Source organism: Anolis sagrei, chromosome 4, assembly GCF_037176765.1.
Source record: "Anolis sagrei isolate rAnoSag1 chromosome 4, rAnoSag1.mat, whole genome shotgun sequence".
Taxonomy (NCBI): Eukaryota; Metazoa; Chordata; class Lepidosauria; order Squamata; family Dactyloidae; genus Anolis; species Anolis sagrei.
The window spans coordinates 84042387-84066176 of NC_090024.1; the positions used below are offsets into that span (position 1 = coordinate 84042387).

Consider the following 23790-nt stretch of genomic DNA (forward strand, 5'->3'; position numbering starts at 1 on the left):
AATCACATTCAAAGCACCCCTGACAGATGGCCATCCAGCTTCTGTTTAAAAGCCTCGAAAGAAGGAGCCTCCACCACACTTCAGGGCATAGAGTTCCACTGCTGAACAGCTCTCACAGTCAGGAAGTTCTTCCTAATGTTCAGGTGGAATCTCCTTTCCTGTAATTTGAAGCCATTGTTCTGCTTTCTCCCTCCTCCCTATGACTTCCCCTTACATATTTATACATGGTAATGTTAGCAATATTTTAAATCCTGCATATTTGAGTCTTTTTACCAAAGAGACAAGTTTGTTTAGAATGTTTAGCTAATTCATTTCATGTGAATGTACCGTCAAGTCACCTATCAACTTATGGCAACTCTATGCATTTCACAGTGTTTTCTTAGGCAAGAAATACTCAGAGGTAGTTTTGCCAGAGCTTTCCTCTAAAATATAGCTGACAGTACCTTGGATTCATTAGCAGGATCTAATTGACATACTAACCAGGTTGACCAAGCTCAAACAGGATCTTGTTTCTTTAGGGTGTTTAAAATCTGCTCATTCTAAGTTTACTACATCATATTTCTTTAAACTATCCTTTTAAAAGATGAATGTTTGCAATATTTATTTATCAGACTTATTGCTGATTCAATTTTAAAAAATAAAGTCAAAGATAAGCACCAAAGCAATATCATTTCAGTTTACCTAAACAAAAATATAACCTTTTCAGAAAGTACCTTGCAGCTACACAGATTGATAAAATGCATCAATTATAATTTTTGCTCTGTTTTATAATTACAGTGTGAAGTGAACTTTTGGACCATGTTGATTAATTAAAAGGTTACTGGTATTGAGTCACTTTCAGAAGCAATGACTTGGGCATCAATTAGTTTAATGCTCAGACTGTGTCCAATATCAACACATTTGAAATATATTTATACTTAGTTTATTGTAGTTTGTTATGTGCAAATTTGTTGCAGTGTATAAAATATGATGTGTAATAAACTTTATTATTATAGGAATATCAATTAAAGGGATTATGCAGACCAGACCCAATATAAATTTAAGTCACTCTGGAACTCATATAATTATATTTATTTATATGTTACAAGTAGTGTAGCATTGTTCTCATGTGCCATGCAGTGCTTAGTAGGACTTTATCATTTTTGAAAATGGGCTCTGGATGGTTTGGAGGATTCCGCTGCTGATTCCATGAAAATGAGCCAGGTGGGGGGCAGCCGAAGCCTTTGCCAGAACAAATCTCAGCAGCCGGATCTTTTTGACTAATGAGGGCTAATAGAAACCTATGGAATTGAGCGAGCAGCACTGACTCTACCTGTGGCAGTCTATGGGCGGAGCAGCCTTGCTAATCAGGAAAGCTGTTACTCTTCCTTTGCTTTCTTCCCCAACAGGCTCCTCCATCCCTTCCTGAAGCGCCCCCCCCCCCAACCTGCTTGAGGCAAATGGGAACCCACTTTCCTAGCAGCACTTTGTGCTATGCAAACATTGAAGAATCTTTGTTCTCCCTACTGAGGCATGATGGAAGTTGAGGTTTTTCTCTCTGTGTGTTTCTCATTTTCCTTTTCAGCCAATCAGAGATCTGGCTGACTGTGTCTATTCTCCTCCCTTCTTGTGGCATGCACTTGGGACTTCAATTCCCAGTACCCTCTCTTGTGTTTTTTTAAATGTTATGGTAAAATTTTATAGTTTCCAAAATATTAGTGGATTAGTGAAATGTTCTGAAAACTGACAGACTTGCAGAAGTAAGTATGGCCTAGAATTGAGGTGAGATTTTTTGCTAATAGGCCTAACAATGACAGAGAAATTATTCTCTAAACCTTCCCCATTGGAGGCAATGCACGAAATATTTTTGGAATGAAAACAGAAACCTCTTCTGAATTCAAGAAGCACTCTCAAAATGGAATGAGGGGAAGCTTTTTTTTTTTTGTCTTATCAGGAGCAACTTGAGAAACTGCAAGTTGCTTCTGGTGTGAGATAATTGGCTGTCTGCAAGGACGTTGCCCAGGGGACGCCCGGATGTTTTGATGTTTTTCATCCTTGTGGGAGGCTTCTCTCATGTCCTCGCATGAGGAGCTGGAGCTGATAGAGAGAGCTCATCTGCGCTCTCCCCAGATTCGAACCTGCAACCTGTCGGTCTTCAGTCCTGCCAGCACAAGGGTTTAACCCACTGCGCCACTGGGGGCTGAAAACCAGACACTCAAAACAGCATGGTTTTTTGTCAAATTGCAGACCCCTAGTACTTTGGAGTGGGGGGGGGGGAGTTGGCCTCCAGTGGAAAACAGCCAAGCATGAATTCATGTTTACACACCTGAGTATCAGGAGAGAGGGGTGGTATTGAAAGGAATCTGAAGTTCTCCCATTCACTGTAGCTTCCTTTTTGCTGCTGATAACTTTGAGGGATTGGCGATGGATTGACAGAATGGTAATGTAGCAGCAGAGCAGTGACATAACAGTTTCAGACAATGGACTTGGTGGCCCACTACCCTCACTGCTTGACCTGCATGATTTGGGAGGGGACGGGGTACAGAAACATGGTCATTGTCTTGAACTGTAATTGTTCCAGTAGTTCTTCTGGGATGCTAAGATTTTCTTTTTATGACCATTTTAATGTAGATCAGGCCATTCATATGGGCTGTTCAGTGTCATGTGTCAAATTTGTTCTGTGCTTTCTTGAATTGACTCTCAAATTTAGTTCTAGGGCCCTAGTTCCCAACATGGAACACTCTAGAGGGGACAATTTGATTTTTAACGGGGAGGGGGCAATTTGAGAATGAGTTATTAGCAGGGTTTTTTTTTTTTTGGCATATATTCCTGTGAGAAACATTATGTGCAATTCTCCTTTTTTCCAACTCCCGCAGTATTTTTTTTTTAAATAAGAAGTTGTATATTTTTGCAGAATTGTTTTGTTTGTATGATTTTGCCCCCAAAGTACATTATTTAGATGGCGAAACTACACTTAGTTTTACAAAAATGAATTTCCCCAACAAATTTCTGAACTACTAATAGAGATCAAAAACTGTATAGGAAATGCAAAAACTTCATGTCACATGAAACAGGGCAAAAATAGCTGAAATATTTCATCCAGGCCTCTGGGAACAAAATAAGCCACGATTTTCCTCCCTATTATTTTCAGTCAATTTAGGTCAACCACACATGTAGTTTCCAACTCCCAAGGACAGTCTCAGGTTCCTGCAGTAGCAGATTTATACTGGGAAAAGTTTAATTGAGGGATGAATTATGTATGCTAACCATGCAGTATAAATTTAAGGTCATTCTGTGTTTTACTTTCAAGTAAGACCATGCCACTCTGATGCAGATGAGGACCATTGTGCAAAGTATAGAGGACAACAAAAGAGAAGAAACTCCACTGGCAACCAGGGATCCCCCCCCCCCATCTCTGTACTAGGAGGTTGAGATTTTGAAATAAAAACTGCCAGCAAAGGATCTCTGGAAGAAAGAAAAAGCCACATTTATCTGTAATATGCCCAGATCAGGGCCCTTCATGTTTTTATGTAGGAGTAAAACAACTATTATCCCAAATCCTATTGTTAACCTTGACTAAAGGAGTCCATTGAATCATCCTACATTTTGACTCACTATTAAGTAATTGAATCAATAGGACCTTTCTATTTGGAACCAATCAATGAAATTCAGGTCAGAGGTTTCAGCTGTGGCTGTTGCTAATGTATTTATAACAGTGTTGAATGTTCTATTGAATATGTCTAGTGCATTGAATGGGTCTGCTCTAGCTGGAATTCACCAAAAACATGCCAGCCAATGCATTTCTTGTCATTTAGTCCTAAGATCTGTGAAATACTGGATCTGTATATTTGCTGAGACTACTTTGTGATTTATGTTGTGAAAATCAGCATGTCTTGGCCAAGCTTTAACTCCAGTCTTACTTGTTCGATTTTTCCAGGATAGAAGATTTGCCTTAATTGGTCAGTCTCTATACAAGTAGATCGTCTAGTTCTGTGACAGAGTCATCTACCTCTATGTTTGTCTTCATCTAGTTAAGAAGGATTCCAATTATATTTCTCTTGACTTACCACATCAGTCTCTATCCAGCAGGGCTTGTAGGCCATCATCTAGATGCAATATGACAATGGATGATGAGAGTCATATTCTGAATGTGAATAGCTCGCCGACAATATTTTTATAGTCAGTGTCTCCCCAAAGTGATAGCTTTTCCCCTTGAAATATTTTACTTGGTGTAGATCTCTTATTATTTTCCACATGATAAAAAATCCTACAAGGGAAAAAATGCCTGAGCACAAGAAACACAGTTCTACTATAATATATTTGTTTTGGAGCTGTATATAAAAAAAACTAGGTGAATTCATCTTTCATATGTATTTAAGCCTTTGTTTGCCATGGTAGATATTATTAGTGAATCTCTTTCAAATAGCTTTGCCTCTGTAGAGTTTTGGCAGGGCTGTTAAAAAAATTGTTACAAAGCACAGGAGTGGAATCCAACCATGAAACCCAAATTGTATATTGCTATGAATCTGGGTTATTGGCATGACAGCACCAAATTTCACACACAAAAGAGCTGCTAAGCTGTACTTTAAAGCATACAAATAAATAAATGCCCAGAGTCTGTTTATTTTTGCTTCTTTTCACATGATATTGCACTAGACTGGGCCACAGCTAAAGCATCTGAATATTGTATTTTTCAGACTTTCGGTGACATTAGTGGAATAAATTTGGTATATAATGAAGTGAACACAGCCATTCAGGAGCACATAAGTGAAATGGATAATACGCTGAGCACTTCTTCAGAGATCAAGCTAAGGGAAAGGAAGAAGAATACAGCAAGGTGGAAAGGTATTATTTTCAGTGACTACAGCTATCTTGTAACTCTGAGGTAATGCAAAACTGTTTCAGCAGTAGAGCTCAACAAAATCTCTTTGTGTTTGGCAAGAAAAGTTTCTCCTATGTCACCCAAAGTTCATGTATTTCAGAAAGCCACATGCAGGAAAAGGGCAAACAAAATTAAACACAGGCTATTTCTTTCAAAGTTCGAGTTTACACTTTAATGCTATATTCAATGGTGGCGAGTGAGTTCCATCTAAATTCAAAAAGGTATCTGTTTTGAGTTTTGGTTCCAACCTTGGTCAAACTGTCCAAGGTACTAAATCTATTTGGTGATAACTCCATCAATTCTTAGTCTAAAATGCAGGACGGGTTTACCATATAATTGACATGGAAGCAATTCCCCATGGTTTAACACAAAGGGCTTTCCAAATATTCCACCTAAACATTATTAGCTGAAATAACTTCCTGAAGAGAGATTAGTGGTTTGGCAGTAGAATATGCTGCCTCTGAGCATGGTGGAGTCTCCTTCCCTGCAGGTTTTTAAGTAGAAGCTGAATGGCCATCTGTTGGAGATGTTTTGATTCTGTTTTCTTGCATGAAAGGGGGTTGATTCTTGGAGTCCCTTCCAGCCCCATGATTCTATGATTCTGTCATTTTAAGTTCTTCATAGAGATGTTCTTTATACAAAATGTCTAGTCTCTCCTCATAGTATGGCTTCATCTAAAATGGTGAATATTAAGTTGGGTAACATAGCTGTAGCATATTTTAAATGGCTTACTCAAAATTCCACTTTGGTGCACCACATCCTGACCACAGGCTCTATTCCTCATCGGTGAGAGCCATGTATACTGGCCATATATGCATTCCTCCTATAGGAGATCAAAGCAATTGAAACATGCAGGCTACATTTTACCAGGCAAAAAGCTATATGACTTTATTCTAAAAGATAAAAAGGAGAATGATGATGATGAGTATGGTTTAAACACTTTTATGCATTTCTTTTTTGTTTTTAGGTGACCTTGCTGGTGCTAAAAAGAGCTAATGGACTAAAAAGTATAATTTCATATCTCCCTTTGCAATGATCTGCTGTACAGTTCAAAAAGGGATTAACTCTGTTCATGTGTTGAGTGTTTTGTACTTCTTACAGCTTACAAGGGGATTTGCTTTAAATGTTAGATTTTAAAACCAAAGTTGAACAAACATTGAGCTTTATCTAAGGATTGCAAACAGATTGATGAAAAAAATCAGAAGATATTCTATTCATACTTGGTAGTAAGTCATTATAGAAGGCGAGCACAATTTAAATTCATTTCTTTGACTAACGCAGTGGTTCTCAACCTGTGGGCCCCCAGATGTTTTGGCCTTCAACTCCCAGAAATCCTAACAGCTGATAAACTGGCTGGGATTTCTGGGAGTTGTAGGCCAAAACACCAGGGGATCCACAGGTTGAGAACCACTGGCCTAAGGCCTAATGTTTTATGGCATTCGATTTTAACTAACTTCCTGTTTTATACTGTTGGTGTTGCACTGTTAGCAGGTTTTTGTCAATATTTCTTACCTGTTTAAATAAAAATGTATGTGTAATGCTGACTACTGAATTGTTTAACTGTAATTTTAAGGTTGATTGTATTTCATAGGCATATAAATTGCCTTAAGAAGCTAACCTAGAAATCTTTCAAGCAAACAAGCAAATGAATAATTGTCAGATTTTGCTCTCAGAATTAGTTGTATTGGTTCGTAATTGCACAAGATGCTTTTATCCTGGATTTTCCACAAAGTGGAGACTGTGTAACCCCTAAACAGTACACACCATAGCCTTGCTTCTAGTTCTACTACTGTTACCACTATTCTACAGTGGCAAGTCCCAGAATATCCTATTTTCTTTTAATCTACGCTGGCCACATGACTTTGGAGGTTTCTCCGGATAAAGCTGGCTCTTCAGCTTAGAAATGGAGATGAGCACCACACTCCAGAGTCAGACACAACTGGACTTCATGTCAGGGGAAACATTTACCTATAAGCATGTTGAATGGACACATGGAGAAAGGAAAAGTTGAAAGCCCAACTATTAAGTCTTCTTTCCCACCTCCAACATGCAGAGATAGACTCTTCAAACTGGACTTACTATTAATGTAGAAATCTGATTTTCCAGGTTTTCGACTGGGAAAGAAAGCCCCCATGGATATTGAAGGATGTAATCAGTTTAGGTGCCCTCCACATGAAGGAATGAATGAATGAGACTTTATTTCTGTCCCACCCTATCTCCCCAGTGGGGACTCAGGGAAGTCTACAACATATAAAGCCATATAAAAATACAAAATAATATAAACCAAAAGATAAAACCCAGTTTACATTTACACAAGCAATAAAGACAACCAGACAATTGAGCACAGATCAACAAATTCACATTATAACCATTTCATATTTAACAGATTTTTCAATTTTAGAGTTTAAAAAGATTAAATTAAAAGCATTTTTATAAAGCTTTTAAAAACATATAGAGGGAGATGACATTAGGAAGGAGCAGGACTACCATGCTCAGGGAAAAATATGTTGGCCACCCTCAACTGAAAGAAACCGATTAGCTTATTTGGTGGGTACATTGAGCTCCAATGTGATAGAATGACACAAGGCTTCAGCCTCTGAGACGAGTAGCAAAAGGCAGATTCCACTGAGTTTCTTGGTCCTAGTTCAGTCTCTATTATTCCGGACAGATATGGGGATTCTCAATTCATGGAGAAAGAATGACATCTAGATTGTTTAAATGACAGCCAAACTCCCAAATGACTAAAATCTCTTTTTTATAGCTTAGCTGACATAATAAGGCACTACCTACAAAATTTGTTATGAGCTCTAAGGTTGTTGAGATTTTGAAATCCAAATGTTTCTGTTTTATATTGAACTGTCATTGAAAATCCTAAAGCATCAGGCAAATGTTCCCAAAAGCTGCTGTACAGAACAGGGAATTTTTTTTGTGCTAAGCATTTTTCATGTGTTTTCCTCCCAATGAAATAATCTATAACAACAACAACAACAAAAACATCTTCGGGGAACTGAAACAGAAATATCAGGCCAAGCTGCCCCTTTCAAGTGAAGGAAGGATGTCATCTTTCCAAGAAACTGATGTAAAAATTTTTCTGCAAAAGCAGCCTTTCTTTTTGGTATGCTTCAAAAAGGACATGCTCAAATGCCAAGTAAAAGTGGTTATGTCCTAAATCTGAAGGGTTATTTTTCTTTTCCATATCTCTGCCCATGGCTTTTGGGGAAAAGTTATATGAAGATAAAAAATTATAGCCATTTTCCAGGGCAAGAAGTCTGTAACATTTCAGAAGGCTAGGTATGAGGACTATTGAACAGGACAACGGTGAAGGAGGACAACAGTGAAGCATGATAGCATTGGAAGAATGGCCCCTGAAAGAAAGATGGGGACCCATCTAATTGGTTCTGAAAAAAAATTAAACAGTTAAGGAAAGTCACAAACACAGTGGTACAGTCTCATAGCCTCCTGAAATACTAATTAAAAAGATTTCACACTCTCCATCCACATCTCTCAGATTTGTCACTTTAGCTAATTAGGAGGAAGGAAACGGAAATAAGTGTTAGCAAAATTACAAATCTTTCCCCAAAGTACTGAATTTAACAACCAACTTGTAAAAGGTGCTCCATGATTAAAAGGTGAACCTTTTAATACATTTTCCCACACAGGACTAAAATCTGTGGCATATGCCAGTTTAGTCCAGGTCAGCCACGGAGTCTGCTGGCACACTCCACACTTCCCCCCATCTGATCACCCTCAGCTGGAGTCAGGTAATGCAGGATGTGGGGTGCCAGGTTACCCATGCCTCCCTTCACACCCCTCGATGAAGAGGAGCAGCTCAGGTGGCTGTGTGATAAGATTGCTAGTCATATCTTGGGCATGTCATAGAGATGAAAGGGATGTTCTGTTGTACCATTTCAAATCTGATTGCACAATTTTTTTTAGCTAGGAGCCAGTGTCAGCTTTGATGGGTTTGGGGAGAAAGCCTCACAAAATATCAGAATGCAATCACCACAGACTTTAGGAACCATCTAAATCTGTGGCAAATCACTATAGCAAGGTTCCATTTTCAAAATCTAATGCTTGCTTTCCCCTGCTCATTCCTGCTCAAAGAATGTCATATTGAAGATGGGGCAAGATCCATCTTCAATAGGTATGGGCTAGCACAGTGGTTTAAACCGCCTGCTATAGAAGATCCTGCCAACCAGAAGGTTGGCTGTTCAAGTCCAGGTCGGGGTGAGCTCCTGCTGTCAGCCTAGCTTCTGCTCACCTAGCAGTTTGAAAACAATGTAAGTAGATAAATATGTACGGCTTTGGTGGGGATGTAAAAGGCATCCTGAAAAAACATGGCAGCAAAAATCTGACCAGGAAAGGAGTCCATGGACAACAGACTCCTCGGTGTAGAAAATGAAACAACAGCAATTCCCCATGGCCAGGTCAAGCACAACTGGATGCCAGAGGAAAAGAGGAAAGGCTTGCCTCTATTTATGTACTGTCTGTCTCTGTCAATTGTATAACGGCATTGAATGTTTGCCATATATGTACCTGTAATCCACTCTGAGTCCTCTCGGGGAGATAAAGCAGAATATAGATAAAGTATATTTATTATTATTATTATTATTATTATTATTATTATTATTATTATTATGTTATTGCTCCAGAGTCTAGGACATGGAGCAATGCATTCAAACTATAAGAAAAGAGATTCCACCTAAATATTAGGAAAAACATCCAAACAGTAAGAGTTATTTGTCAGTGGAAGATGCTGCTTTGGTGTTGTGAAGTCTCCTTCTCTGGAGGTTTTAAAGTGGAAGCTGGATGGCTATCTGTAGGGAGTGATTTGATTGTGTGTTCTGCATGGAGGTGGGGGGGATTGATAAGATGGTACTTGTGGCCTCTTTCTTACTATATGATTCTATGAATTATAAGCCACCTTTAAAGCTTCTGCTTTCTCAGAAGCTTAAAAAATATTAAGTCTGCCTCCTGTGATTTGAATGTAGATTTAGTTCTGTATTATTGTTTGCTAAATCCCATTGGTTTCATAGATAAGAGATATATGCAATAAAATTTGGCTCAACCTGTACAGATTGCATTAGTGTCTGCAGTTATTAGTGACTTCATCCATATCTCTTTGTTATACTCACATAGTAATTGCTTGCCTGTGGTGGCATTCCTCCTGTATAACTGGATATATGCAGTCATTACTGAAAAGTGTAAATAAGGAGCTCTTTTAGTGGCATAGTATCCCTAGGTACCCACTGTGTTCTTATTATGTACAGCGTACTCCCATATCTGTAGTTCTAGTCTATTATAGGATAAAGACATGTGTATGAATTAAAAATTAAAAAGCTTGTTGTAGACTGGCGAGCACGGTCTATTAAAATATATCCAACAGAAAAACTCCCACTACATATAGATGGATTGCAGTGAGCACCACTTAAAACAAGCAGATGAAAAATTGGCGATTTTCATCATTCGGTTAAATATAGTACTAAGTGGTATATGCTAGCATTAAAAGCAAATTACCTCCCACTTCACCAGTCACAGCATGGGTGCTTTCTATTGGAAACCGTATTTTCAGGAATGCTAAAGCATTGACTGTATTAAATAAATCAGCTGGTAACTCTGGGAAAGACATCTGAAGAAGGAGCATGTGTGAAGAAAAGCTCAGTCTGCTCTGGTTGTGACTACCAAATAGATGTAGGCCTCTGTTATTCCCTAAATTTCTAAACAATTGACATTTATGAGAAAACAACATTGTGTGGAAGCTTGTGGGAGGTTCCTCGTTCAGGAGAATAGTAATGACAAGTAACCAGCCTTGAGCAGTTTGTCATCCTGTGAATTTTTACTCAGACTGTGGAACCAGAGAAGAGTCTTGTGGTGTTGAATATGGAGACCAAGGACTTTATTGCAAGAGGCAGGTAAACTGGAATTGCTTCCCTATCACATGACATTGTTCGTTTGCCTCCTCCCTATGATTATCCCAGCCCTCACTACTGATGGAAAAAAACAGTCAACAGCTCCCAATCCCACAATATTCCCATTATTTATCTTGGTTCAATGGATCCCTTCTGATTTGGTACCAGCATGTCAGCAATATTCTTTTCTGTTCCCCTTCTCCATCACCCGCCCACTATTTCAAAGCTGTCTGTTTTGTGCTTATTTCACATTTTATTATAATATTTGTGTTTTGTTTTCCAAAGATAGAATTGTGAAATTGCTCTAATTTTTTTTAAAAAAATCACAGCACAGTGGTAGCACAGGAAAATATGAAAATATGTGAAAGTATAATTGCAGGACATGAATTATCGAATTGTCATGATTGCATAGTTTAGGAGAGATGTGACATTGAATGTCACGATCCAATATGTTATCACACAATTGCAGTCGAATAGCAGGTTCATGTAATAAAGTCCCAAGTCTAAGACTCAATACACCATCAGCAACAGCCACAGAAACTGTTGCCATTGATTTGATTTTAAAGCTCTCATGTTTAAAGCAGCCAATTCAGGGTATCAGTAAATGGCACCAAGAGGAAGGGTGATTGTGTTCTAATTACTCTCTTAGTCTGACTGGTATTGTAGCGAGGACCACCAGTGCCCTAAACAAAGAGATGCTTGTCCTGTGCTACCTGCAATTATTCACCCTCTGTAATCAGAAAGTGAATAATGGGAGATAGCTTAATGGCAGGTATAATGATTCACACTGCAGAATTCTAGCAGTTTGACATCACTTTAACTGTTATGGCACAATGTTATGTAATTCTAACAAACTACAAATCCCATGATTCCAGGGGAGGGAGTCATGGCAAAGTGGCATCAAACTGCTAGAATTCTGTAGTGTAGGTAATCTCTGAAATACAGAAGAGTTAGATTATCTGGAATGTACAATTTCAGGTACGAATGTATGACTCTCCGGGTCTGAGGAGCTGAAGACAAAGGGAAAAGGGAGGTGTACTCCTCAGCAGGATGTGAAATATGCTGAGAATTCACCTTCAGTCCTTGAAGAAATAAGGAAAGGCTGCACAAATCCCAGCAACTGTTAAATTGGCCTCATGAAGATAACTGCCAATAAACCTTCCCGCAAATCCAAGGCATCTTTGTTGCATGCAACTGTTCTACCTTGGTTATTGTCAATATTCTCATCTGTCACATGCTCTTGACTGGCTATGACTGATGATTCAGTGCTTTATTCTTTGCTAAACTTTTTATCTGACTTTTCATAACAAAGCCTGGACCAGTTGACAACTTCTCTTTTATTTGTCCTTTCATTTGGCTGGATAGCCTGCGATTGATCTGGACTTGATGAACTACCCAACAGTTCTTGCTTTAGAAACATTGATCACTTGTTGACTGGACTAAACAAGTCCCAGATCCTGTAGGAGAATCCTGTTTATATCATATGCAGAGGCTGTGTGTCCACTATGCAGAAATAGCTAGATATTAATACTGATGGACAAGATTTGCAACAAAATCTTACGGTGTCGACTGCTTCTACCTAGAATGTCAGCAAACCATTTCATCTTGCTGGATACTCTGTTCTACAGTCCCTTTCCTGCAACACATGTCTAGAAGATCCTCCATCTCAGTGTTCTATTTTGATGCTCAGCTTGAGATTTTAGGGCTTCCTGTAGTGTTGTTGTTCTTGTTGTTGTTGTTGTTGTTGTGTGGGGGCTGAGGCTCACCCCTCTCTCTTAGTGGTGGTACATTAAAGACAGAAGGGCATATACTTGATAATGATATATGGATTGTGGGAGACGTCTTCTTTTACAGAAAGCCTACAACACGCTAGTTTATGAAGTCATGTCGGGGTAGGAACACTTGTTCAATTTTCATTTTCAAAATAGGATGTAACATTGTCATTTTTTTCTGATGCTTTTTGTCCCATTATGCCAATCCTGTGACTTACACTAATAGAAAATAATGACACAAGGCTGACTTAACTAGACATAATAGGATACCTTAAAATGTTGTTCAGTAGGAACGCACATAAACCTGGCTACTTGTTAAGGAAACATTTGATGGCTCTTTTCTGCATTGTCTTAACTACCATTGTATGCATTCAACTGCTTCTTCTGTAGTGAAGTTGATAGATATAGTCTACCATCTTCTACATGAGCTAAAAAAGAGCATTTCTATTTGAGAGATAGCAAAGGAAAACACCTGGGAAAAAAAGAATATTTGACCTGCATGTAGGCTGCAAATCTATATAAACAATTAACTCCAAACTAATGCTGTGAGTTTATATTAGGGATATAATATTTTATTTATGCTGTTTTTACCACAGTAGGATGCAGAATTTAAAACATATCTTTCTGAGCAATATGGCAAGATTTTGTTTTGTATTTTTGGTGATTTTCCCCCCATGTTTCTGGAATTTTTTTTGTACAAAATAGTTAGCAGTTACAAAATCCAGTAATTTTAAAATTCTTTTCTGAAGAGTTTGGCATGAAAGCTCATGTTGTTTAGGGAAAAATGCCTTGTGCAAAAAACACTCCAAAAATGATGAGTTTTGCTCAAAAATGTTTTTTTAATATATAAATGATTTGTTTTCAAAAATCCTAAAACTTGAGAAATATGTTTTCTTTTTGTGTGGATTCCTCAGTGCATCAAGTCACATGTTCTTAGTTACACAATGTCATTTGTGAGCATTCTCTATGTCCTTAGTTTATGCGCAGAGGACTTTACATCTCTTAGAAATGAATAGATATCCCTCATTTTTCCCTGAAATTTACATTTTTCTTGCGACAATTTAACAGAACTTTTGTTGAATGAAAGCGAAAATGGCTTCTTAAACAAATTAGAGTTGAAGTATCAAAAAGGTATAGGAGAACCTTGCCTATTTTAATGATTTAAACTAATTTCATTGGAACTGAAATAAGAGCTGTGGATTATTAGGCTGTTACCATTGCAACCGTTTGGGCTGCTTTTGACATTTTTATTAGGATGATACAGATTTATATTCCGTCATCTGCAGACAAAGTTGTGCAATTTCAAAACTGACATGGTACATATCAAAAGTTGATAATTGGCTACTGAATACCATTTGTTTGATAACATGGAACTATTTTCTAGAAGGTAATAGGCATGGTTCCTTCTCTGGCATTTCATTTGCATTGTTGTTCTTGTTTTGGCAATTAAATGTCTGAGTGCTTTGCTTGACTTCAGGTTTTCTCTGCAGCTATACAATTTTAACTCCTTTGTGGCAGCACCCATTCAGATTTACGTAACTCTTCTATTCATTTTTTTAAAAAAATAAAGAGTGATTGGGGAAATGAGAGAGACAGAGGGAGGTTTGTAGTTCTAGATCTGAAATAAGCAGAGACCATGTGCGACTGGACAAATGATGGCATTATTTATTTATTTACAGTATTACAATGTACATATACATGGCAAACATTCAGTGGAATAGACACATAACTTATATAGACCGAAACGCAGAAACTACTTAACATTCCAGCTTTTTGATGAGGGTATTCTGGCCACCAGGGGAACTGTCGCTTCACCGTGGGAAACTGATGAAGTACTTCCTCATTCTTTGCAACTTGCTGGAGATTTTTATGGCATCGTAAATTAGTTAAATTAGCCTCCCCACATCCGCGGTACCTAAATTTCCTACTTGACAGATGCAACTGTCTTTCAGGCTGCAAAGGTCGACAGCAAGCTACACAAATTAGTCAGAAGCTCACTCCGACCTGGGCTGGTTTCGAACTCATGACCTTTTGGTCAGTAGTAATCTTAATGCAGCTGACTCCCAGCAAGCTGCACCACAGTCCCAGTGCATAATGGTTTGCAGTGCAAAGACTCAGAACATTATATTTAAAAGTAATTAGTGACAGTTATTATGTCATTACCCAAAGTGGCTAATTATGATTACTTGATGGAACTATTTTGTAACAAAGCTATTTTAAACTTTATTACTTTTTCAAAAAATAATGCTGTTGACCAAAGGACATCCAAGTGATGAGGTCATAATGGTTAAAGTTACAAAACCAGATACAATTATACTTTAAAGTTGTGCCTCATAATAACTATAAAACAACTCAATTATTTCATGATTGTTCCAAAAAGGTTAGTTACAACTCTTAGTGTTTTTAAAATATTTCATTCCACTGAACAATATTGTTTATCATTTTATCTCTTTCATTCACTATAGTCTTATTGCTCAGGTTTGCTTTCTGCTTCAGCGTGTTCTTTTTTCTTGCTAAACAAGACTTTTCCTCTTAGAATATTCACCTTTTTATAAATGTCCATAGAACAATTATGAATAATACACAGATATCTAACACTAAACATAATGGAACAACAATAATAATTTGGTGCAGTGTGTCATTTCTTTTATTTCCAAGTTAATGATGCAAGCCAGACAAAACACTGTTTGTTGTAACATTTAGACCTGGACATACAGCAATTTATATAGGCAAAAAGAAATAAGGCAGAAGAATACAAGTAGAAAGAGGTTAGCTGTGTATGTTCATTAAGTTACTATCTTCTTGTTCCTGTATAAAATATCTAATATACTTCTGTTGTCATCTTCTTGGTGAACATTTATTTGCTCAGCTTTGGACTCTTCAACATAAGATGATGTTCTTATGACCTTCCTCCTGCTTTGAGGTTAATTAACCCTGAAGAAATACTAATCTGTATCTACTACTGTGCAATTACATATGCTTAACAGGCAGTGCATTCTTAGAACTGTGTTGGAGTGCTCTGAAGTCAGAGCTCTTTGACATTTCCAAAGCCCTGTGAACAATGGAAGGGTAATCATTCAAACCAGCTCCAGGACACAAACATGAATGCAGAAAGTCAAATAAGATCATCACCATTTCTTTCTTAGGCTGACTGTCAACTCTCCTTCCCAATAAGACACAATTATCAGTAAGTCCTGTGTTCACTCCCTGTTTCTTCACTGATTCTATCATGGAGGAAGGAACTTAATCTTTGATGGATTGTTCCTTGAGAACAGACATCAAACATGTCACTTTGTTACCTGCCCACCTATCCAATTGTATTATTAACAGGTGTAACAGTAGCTGGCATGATGAAAAATATGATCTGGGCATGATAACTATTGTGAAAATCCAGTGAGTTATTGTGGTGAAGTGTGAGTTTTAATCTACAGTTACGTATAATTATAGATAGGCGTTTAGAGAGATAATTATTTAAACTAGCATAACTGGGGGTGGGGGTGATAACCAGCTTAGCTCACTCTGAGCTGGGTTGCCATGGAAAAAGGGGCAGAGCCAACTGCCACTTGGCAGGGCAGCCTTTTTAAAACGGTTAGTCTGTAGTCAGCGAACTACAGGGAAGGCTGGTTCTGTTGTGTGTTGAGAACCAGTAAGGTAGACTGTAGTCCAAGAATTACAGGGAAAGGCTGATTCTACTGTGTTGAGAATCAGGAAGGTTTTGGCTTTTAGCCTGTGTAGTTTAGATAGGCCGAGTTGACTTATTTATATTATTAGTCAGTGTATGAGCAAAAGGGGGAGAGAACCCTAATAAGAATCTTTACTGCAACAGAAATAACATAAGGAAAGAATAAGCTTGTATCTGAAGTAATCTGTTAAAGAAAGAAACACATTTTGAAGGAAAATAAGCTGGAAACCTGTTTAGTGGAAGGAATAGTACTCTCAAGAGTTGTTTTATGAAATGTTATAAAATGTAACCTCTGAAGAAATGTGCCTTTAAGAGTTAAGAAACATTGAAACCATCAAGCTTCTTCTATACTTCAATAAACTTGTTACAGTTTCTTCTAAAGCCAAGTCTCTGTTACAAATACTTTCAAGTTAAGCCATGCTACACATTGAAGAAAGACCAAATCAATATTACAAGCTGTTAGTTGTGTTATCAGTTTAAGTCCTCACAAAGTGGTGGCTCCTTTACAAACAGTTACAAATTGGTGGCATCTTTACAGTTATAAATTGGCTTAGATCTATATTTGCTTAACTCCTACTTTGTGCTTCACTGCCAGAAACATCAGGCCTTTAGAGTCCCACTAATGGAATACAGTGTTCCCTCACTTATCACGGGGATTCTATTCCAGGACCACCAGCAATAAATGAAAATCTGTGAAGTAGGGACACTATATTAATTTTAATATTTATACATTATTTTATATATTATTTTCCTACCCACACGTCCTTACCCGCCTTCTGGCCCATCCCAAAGGTGCCTGCCTGCCTCCCTGGCCTCCGCGGACCCCAGCAGATCCTCCAGAGCCACACAAGCAGAAGCAGGCCAGGGAGGCAGGCCTTCCCCACTGCACCCCAGGCCGCTGCACTTCTGGAGTCTGTGAAGGCCAGTGAGGCGTTCCTTCACCACTGCACCTCAGGCCGTCACACTTCCAGGTTCCCTGGCCTCCACTGGACATAAATATTTTATATTAATATTTTCAAAAACCCACAAAACAACGAGTTTGCTAAAAGTGAACCACGAAGTAGCAAAACTACTCCCATTAGTGGAAGGAGAAGATGTAATCTTAATCAATTTGCACTTCACTTTGCATTTTCTTGTGCTCAGTGAAAACCTGTTTTAGAAGATTGGTGAAGAAGATGATGTAGAGACAAGGCGGAGCCAGTGCAATTCGCTTTCACCTTTAAAGACATGTATCAGATACCACTGGATCTCTTAAGCTCTTATGAACTGGTAAGACAGATGCTGAACAACTAGTCACATGCCTTCTCACCTTCCTACCAAAGTTCTTGCAAAAAAGAGAGAAACAACTTTAGTCTTCTTAATAAATTATTTAAAAATAGTTTTACTTCAATACTTGTGCAGAGCCAAACATGGAATCTAAGCATGGCTTAGCTCTTGTTCCAATTTGCCGATTTCTCTAAATACACAGGAAGCTTGCATTATAGAAATATGATTAATGACATGAGTAATCCCCACTTACAAGTAAATAATGTAGACCGATAGTTTCATTAAGGAACCAACATGGGGTCATTAGAATGTTTTGGTCTCTGCCCCTGATCTTACAGAAAATATCATTCTCCAAGCCACCATTGTGAAGGGGCAATAAAATATCGCAAGTAGACTCACATTAAGCCGGATAATATGCAGGCTGCTTGATTTGTATTGAATATGTGTCTGGTGGCTGAAACCCACTGTAATGAACTTGCCCACAAATCACAGCTTAATGGGAATCTACTTATACATATTGCTTAATTAAAAGTTGTGAGCTTATTAACATGTGTCTTTGGCACTGAGCTTTGGGGATGTAATCTCTGTGCAAATAAGACTAGGTTGTAAAAGTTTTATAGATTGACAATGATATTAAATTCCACACCCTAATAAGCCATTATTTTCCCAAAGAACAGTTCGAATGCTATACATGTACACTGGTCTCAGATATTGCTTGGCTAGTTTCTTTAGCATATCAGGCCCACTGCTGTGTAAGGCAGTTGCGTCAACGTATCCGTGGTCTGGCCGTGGGGTTTTTAATTCTTCTTGATACTAAAATTTCTCATTCACTCGCTTTGCAGTGCTTGCTATAACTGTTACAGCACAATCTCACAGTAATATCCTATAATACCACTGATTAGCATTTCCATAGGCCATTGTCTTCCTAGGCTTATAAAGTGGCTGTAAAAAAGATCAATATATGCATTTTAAAACTGTTGCTACATTTAATTACAGATATTAAACAAACAGTAAAAGTAATGTCAGGTACATTTGGAAATGGTAGTTTTCAGTTGATTTTTTCCCCAAATAGTATTTTATGTCAAGCTTGTCAGACTTGGCCATGGTAATTCATGCTCTTGTTACATCCAGGATAGACTACTGCTTTGTGCTCTATGTGGGGTTGCCTTTGAAGATGGTTTGGAAGCTTCAAATAGTCCAACGAGAGGAAGCCAGGTTAATAACTGGGGTGGCATACAAGGAGAATATAACTCCCATGTTACATCAGCTCCACTGGCTGCCTGTTTGCTACCATGCACAATTCAAAGTGCTGGCTTTGGCCTATAAAGTCCTAAATGGCCCTGGCCCAGTTTACCTGTCTGAACACATCTCCCTTTACAAACCACTGCAAAGACTAAGATCTTCTGGGGAGGCCCTGCTCTCAGTCCCACCACTGTCACAGGCATGTTTGGAGGGGACGAGAGACAGGGACTTCTCAGTGATTGCCCCCTGGTTATGGGACTCAGTTCCTGGTAATATTAGATCAACCCCCTCCATTCTATCCTGAAGACCTGGCTGTGGGACCAAGCCTTTGGGGCAGTGCAATGAGGCAATACTAGAATGGTGACCTAAGATGGTTTTTAAGCAACTGATTTCAAAGTGGATATAAGTGATTTAAATGTTTGTATATATTTATGGTTTTATGTCCTGGCATTGAATGTTTGCTGTATATATGTTGTGCTCCACCCTGAGTCCCCTGCAAGGTGAGAAGGGCGGAATATAAAAGTTTTAAATAGATAAATAAATAAACAAAATAAATAAATATTTGTGCATGTGGGTGGATGGGTTGAGCAATTGTGTCTTTAGATAATTTTACTTCCTTAATTATTTTATTGGGTCTCCTTCATTGGATGGTAATTGGAAACCCTGAACCATCTGCATTGTGCTCCATTTGTTGATTGAAGCCTTAGGTTTTTGCCCCAACATATTTTCCAGTGGACCTTAATAGCATTTTATCTCTATTTGACTTTAAATAAGAAGGACTTGATGCACAGATATTAAGTCATAATTTGGTCTCTTAGAAAATGATCTAAGCCATTTGTTCCTATGCCAATCCAAGCAAAGAAGGCTATAAATTTCCAAAAGTGATCTCCAAGTCCCATTGATGCCAACACCCTAATATATAACACACCACTTCATATCTCTTTTTCAAATGGCATTTGCAGGGGATCTTTTAAGACAACAGATGACTGAATTAGCAGGTTGATATTAATTAAGAAATGTATTGGACAAGGCTGTCTAATAACCACAAGAGTATTAGGACAGTTGTCTTTTTGTTGGATGGGTGAGTTGAAATGTTGCATTGTTTATGGAAATCATAGCCTTTGCTAGCATAAAAAAACAACTGAGAAGTGGGAGAGAAGAAAGAGTGGGCATTTAGGAACAAAGGCATTATTTAGAAGAAAATTTAAAAATATATAGCTGTGAAGGAGTGAGAGAGCATAATGTAACTATGTAATTATAGCTTTAGAGTCAATTTTCAACACTTGCAGTGTTACAGTTTTGGGTTGCACAAATGCAATTAATGTTTGCATATTTGTAGGTTTTAAATTGTATTAAAATGCTTTTAATGTAAGACACTTTGGGTTTCCTTGCAAAAAGAAAAAGCAGAGTATAAAGGAGGAGGAGGAGGAGGAGGAGACTCTTGCACAAGACAGCAAAGGTGGTCCCAGTGGTGATTGGCACACTGAGTGCAGTACCTAAAGACCTTGGCCTGCACTTAAACACAATTGGCACTGATAAAATTACTATCTTTCAGCTGCAAAAGGCCACCCTACTGGGATCTACATGCATTATTCATCGATACATCACACAGTCCTAGACACTTGGGAACTGTCTGATGTGTGATCCAATACAACAGCCAGCAGAGTGACCTTGTTTGCTGTGTACTATTTTTTTGTGTTTCAAATAATAATAATAATAATAATAATGTGGTTATTTCTTTCCACGTTACACTGTACTCACACCAAATATTACCTGGTTATGACCAATCAGAACATGTATTCTAAAGGCTGACGTTTTGCAGTTGCAGATGCTCTATAATCATAAAAATTCTATAACTTCATATGGCATCCCGCAAAAAATGTTCAGTGATTCTTTCCCGAAGAAGATTCAAATTTACTTCAGCAATTTGATTCAAGGAGACTTTGGTGGAAGCTTCAGTGTAGCCTTTCTTCATCCAGGAACTTTGCGGAAGTTTGGGCTTACAACTTCTCACATCCCTGAGCATTGCAGGCTGGGTGTGCTGGGAGTTGTAGACTAAAACATAGAAAGAACAAAATGGGGAAAAAATGTTCTAGTGTTGAGTTTTATTCAATATCCAGGAAATTCCTTAACCTTGGATTTCCAACTGGATTTAGTCTCTAATCCTTTGCTACCTTACTGAAAAATAAGTTCTAGTCTATTTAAAAGCATATACTTATAACACTGGACTGTTACAGTGCTAATGAGGATTTTGAAGAGTCCTTGTGCTAATGAGAGACACAGCTTGACAATTAACTTCCATGAATGTTGTCTATATATCTTGGGCAGCCATGTCCATCTGGAATCTCTAGAGAAATTCAACTAGTTTCAATAAAAAAATTTTCAGAATTTCCCAAATTAGCAGATGTAAACACTGACCAACTATATTGACCAAATGTGTAAAAGCCTAGTTTACCTGGCTGAAATATCTCAATGGAAGTGCTTTTGACTGATTTTTCTGCACAAGTAAGCAACTTATTTTACAATATCACTTTGCTCTTTTTTCAGATCTTGCAACTTTAAATTATGACTGCGTTTTTTTGCTTCCTTGACAATTCTATTTCAGGTTCATTCATTCTGATCATGGGATAACACGTAAAGAAATATCCCTAACACACAATTCCAGATGCTAAGAATTATCTGTAACTAAATAAAAGAACCTGAGGGCAACTTACATCTTCTACCCCCACAGCTGTTGATCACATATTTTCATCCATAGACAGCCTTATTTTAAAACTAAAAATTGAAAAATGCACTGATACATTAGCATCTTGGTTATGAAATGACCGTATGTGTAACTAAGGGCTTGTCTAGACCAGTGACAAAACCTAAAGTGGTCCAGAAGTTGATGGTTGTACTCATGATGACTAGATTATGGGTTTTAAAATTTGCTAAACTGGTTTGAATTGGTATAGCTTCATGCTAAGGAAAGTTGGGAGACACGCTGAAGAGTCAAATAAACTCCAAAGCAGCCTTGCACTTCCAACAGTCTGTGGACAGGAGACCAGCTCAGATGCAGAGTAGTCCACATGGACCAGTGCTACCAACCTTTTTTGTTGCTGTTGTCAGCAGAGGGGAAAGGAGATTGGTCGGAGCTCTATTGTTTCCATAACCACTGCCAGATGGCTACAAAACTCCAGAAAAGTACCTGGCCATCACAGACGTGCTGTGCTGACATCAGCAAAGGTACCTGCATGATTAGAGAGAAGGAGGGAGGCTTACCCAAATTAAACATATGGTGCCTTTGATGGCCAAGAGCTCCCTCAGAGCTTTACAGCCATCCTGCAGTGGTGATGATAACAGAAAAGGGAAGGTGATGGTCCAATGGGGCCAAAGGGAAGGTGATAGTCCAATGGCCTGTCATGTAGACTAAGGTCCACTGTTACTATGGGTTGGATGTGGTAGGTGTCTTGCCTAGTGCCAGTTCAGAATATTACTGTTTAGGACTGTTGAAGTCCTAAAATAATGTCTCCTGGTATTAATTCTCCCTGCTCCAGCTCATTTTAAGCTCTCACAGATGAAATGAGTCAAATGTGGTCCATTCAGCTTCTGAACAGGACACAAGGAGAAGGATGTTTTCACCATGTTCTTCCCTCCAGCAAGTGAGGCTGTAATAAGGAGTTGTGATAAAGGACCTGTTTTTGATTTGTGCGGTTTTGCTTGCTAGGAGGGGTGAGTTTGGAGAAACCATCCTTTTTGAACCTCTATTAGAAGCTGAGCAGACCTCTTTCCTTGATCCACCTGCTGGCTCTTAAGGTGATCTAGGGTAGCATTTACATAATCTAGCAGAGTTATCATTGATCCGTAATTCCAGGTTATGAATCCATAGATTAGAAAATGTTGATCATTTCCGCTATCTTGACAGCCACCTCTTCACAAAAGTCAACACTGACACTGAAATACAACACTCCTGAGCTCTGCGAGTGCAGCATTTTTTCTAATGAAGCATAGAGTGTTTGAGGACCAGGACATCCATAGAGACACCAAGGTGCTTGTTTATAAAGCTATTGTCCTCCCAACCTTGCTATATGTCTGCAAGACTGTCTCCAGATGTCACAAGAAACTCCTAGAATGATTCCATCAGCATTGCCTCCAAAAATCCTGCAAATCTCTTGGGAAGATAAGCAGACAAATGTCAGCATGCTGGAAGAAGCAAAGACCACCAGCATTGAAGCGATGGTCCTCCGCCATCAACTCTGCTGGACTGGCCACATTGTCTGGATGCCGACCATCATCTCCCAATGCAGTTGCTCTACACCGAACTCAAGAATGGAAAACGGAATGTTGGTGGGCAGGAAAAGAGATTTAAAGGTGGGTTCAAAGTCAACCTTAAAAACTCTGGCATAGACACTGAGAACTGGCAATCCCTGGCCCTTGCGCACTTCAGCTGGAGGTCAGCTGTGACCAGCAGTGCTGTAGAATTTGATGAGGCATGAATGGAGGGTGAAAGAGAGAAACGTGCCAAGAGGAAGGTGCATCAAGCCAACTCCGACCGGGACCACCTTCCACCTGGAAACCGATGCCCGCACTGTGGGAGAACATGCAGGTCAAGAATAAGACTCCCCTGTCACCTAGGTACCCACTGCCAGTACACCGACCTTGGAGGATAATCTTACTCAGACAATGAGGGATTGCCTGAGCAAGTAAATAATAAATATATAGCTATAGAAAGACATGGATAATGATATCCCCAGTAGTGAATTTGTTCGTTTAGGTTTGAAGAAAACACACAGAACTGCAAGTATGGCATTTGAATTCCCAGCTTCAGTGGAAATGCTTTCTGTTTTCTTTACCTTTGAAGAATTGTAGTTGTCATCTCTTTCCCCATTCCCCACCCCCAGTCTAACAGCAGCTGGATAGGAGCTTCTTTAGCCAGACAGATGTAGCACTCATCAGAAGTTAATTTGCAGGGATATTCACATATGCAAATCATGTCACAATCTTGAAATGCAACCACGTAATGAGTGGTAAATATTATACCCATAAATCATACAACTATGATCATCAAAATTTCCATTG

The 23790-nt window shown here is 38.6% G+C and overlaps 1 protein-coding gene across 1 annotated transcript in view; it reads left to right on the forward strand.

Moving 5' to 3' along the window:
* LOC132774583 (uncharacterized) overlaps positions 1 to 6107 on the forward strand; it is a 196708-nt gene extending 190601 nt beyond the window's left edge. The window contains exons 20-21 of the mRNA XM_067467513.1: positions 4677 to 4824; positions 5829 to 6107. Of these exons, the coding sequence (XP_067323614.1) occupies positions 4677 to 4824; positions 5829 to 5857 (177 nt within the window). The 3' untranslated portion in view covers positions 5858 to 6107. The remainder of the gene's footprint in view (positions 1 to 4676; positions 4825 to 5828) is intronic.
* The last annotated feature ends 17683 nt before the right edge of the window (positions 6108 to 23790 follow it).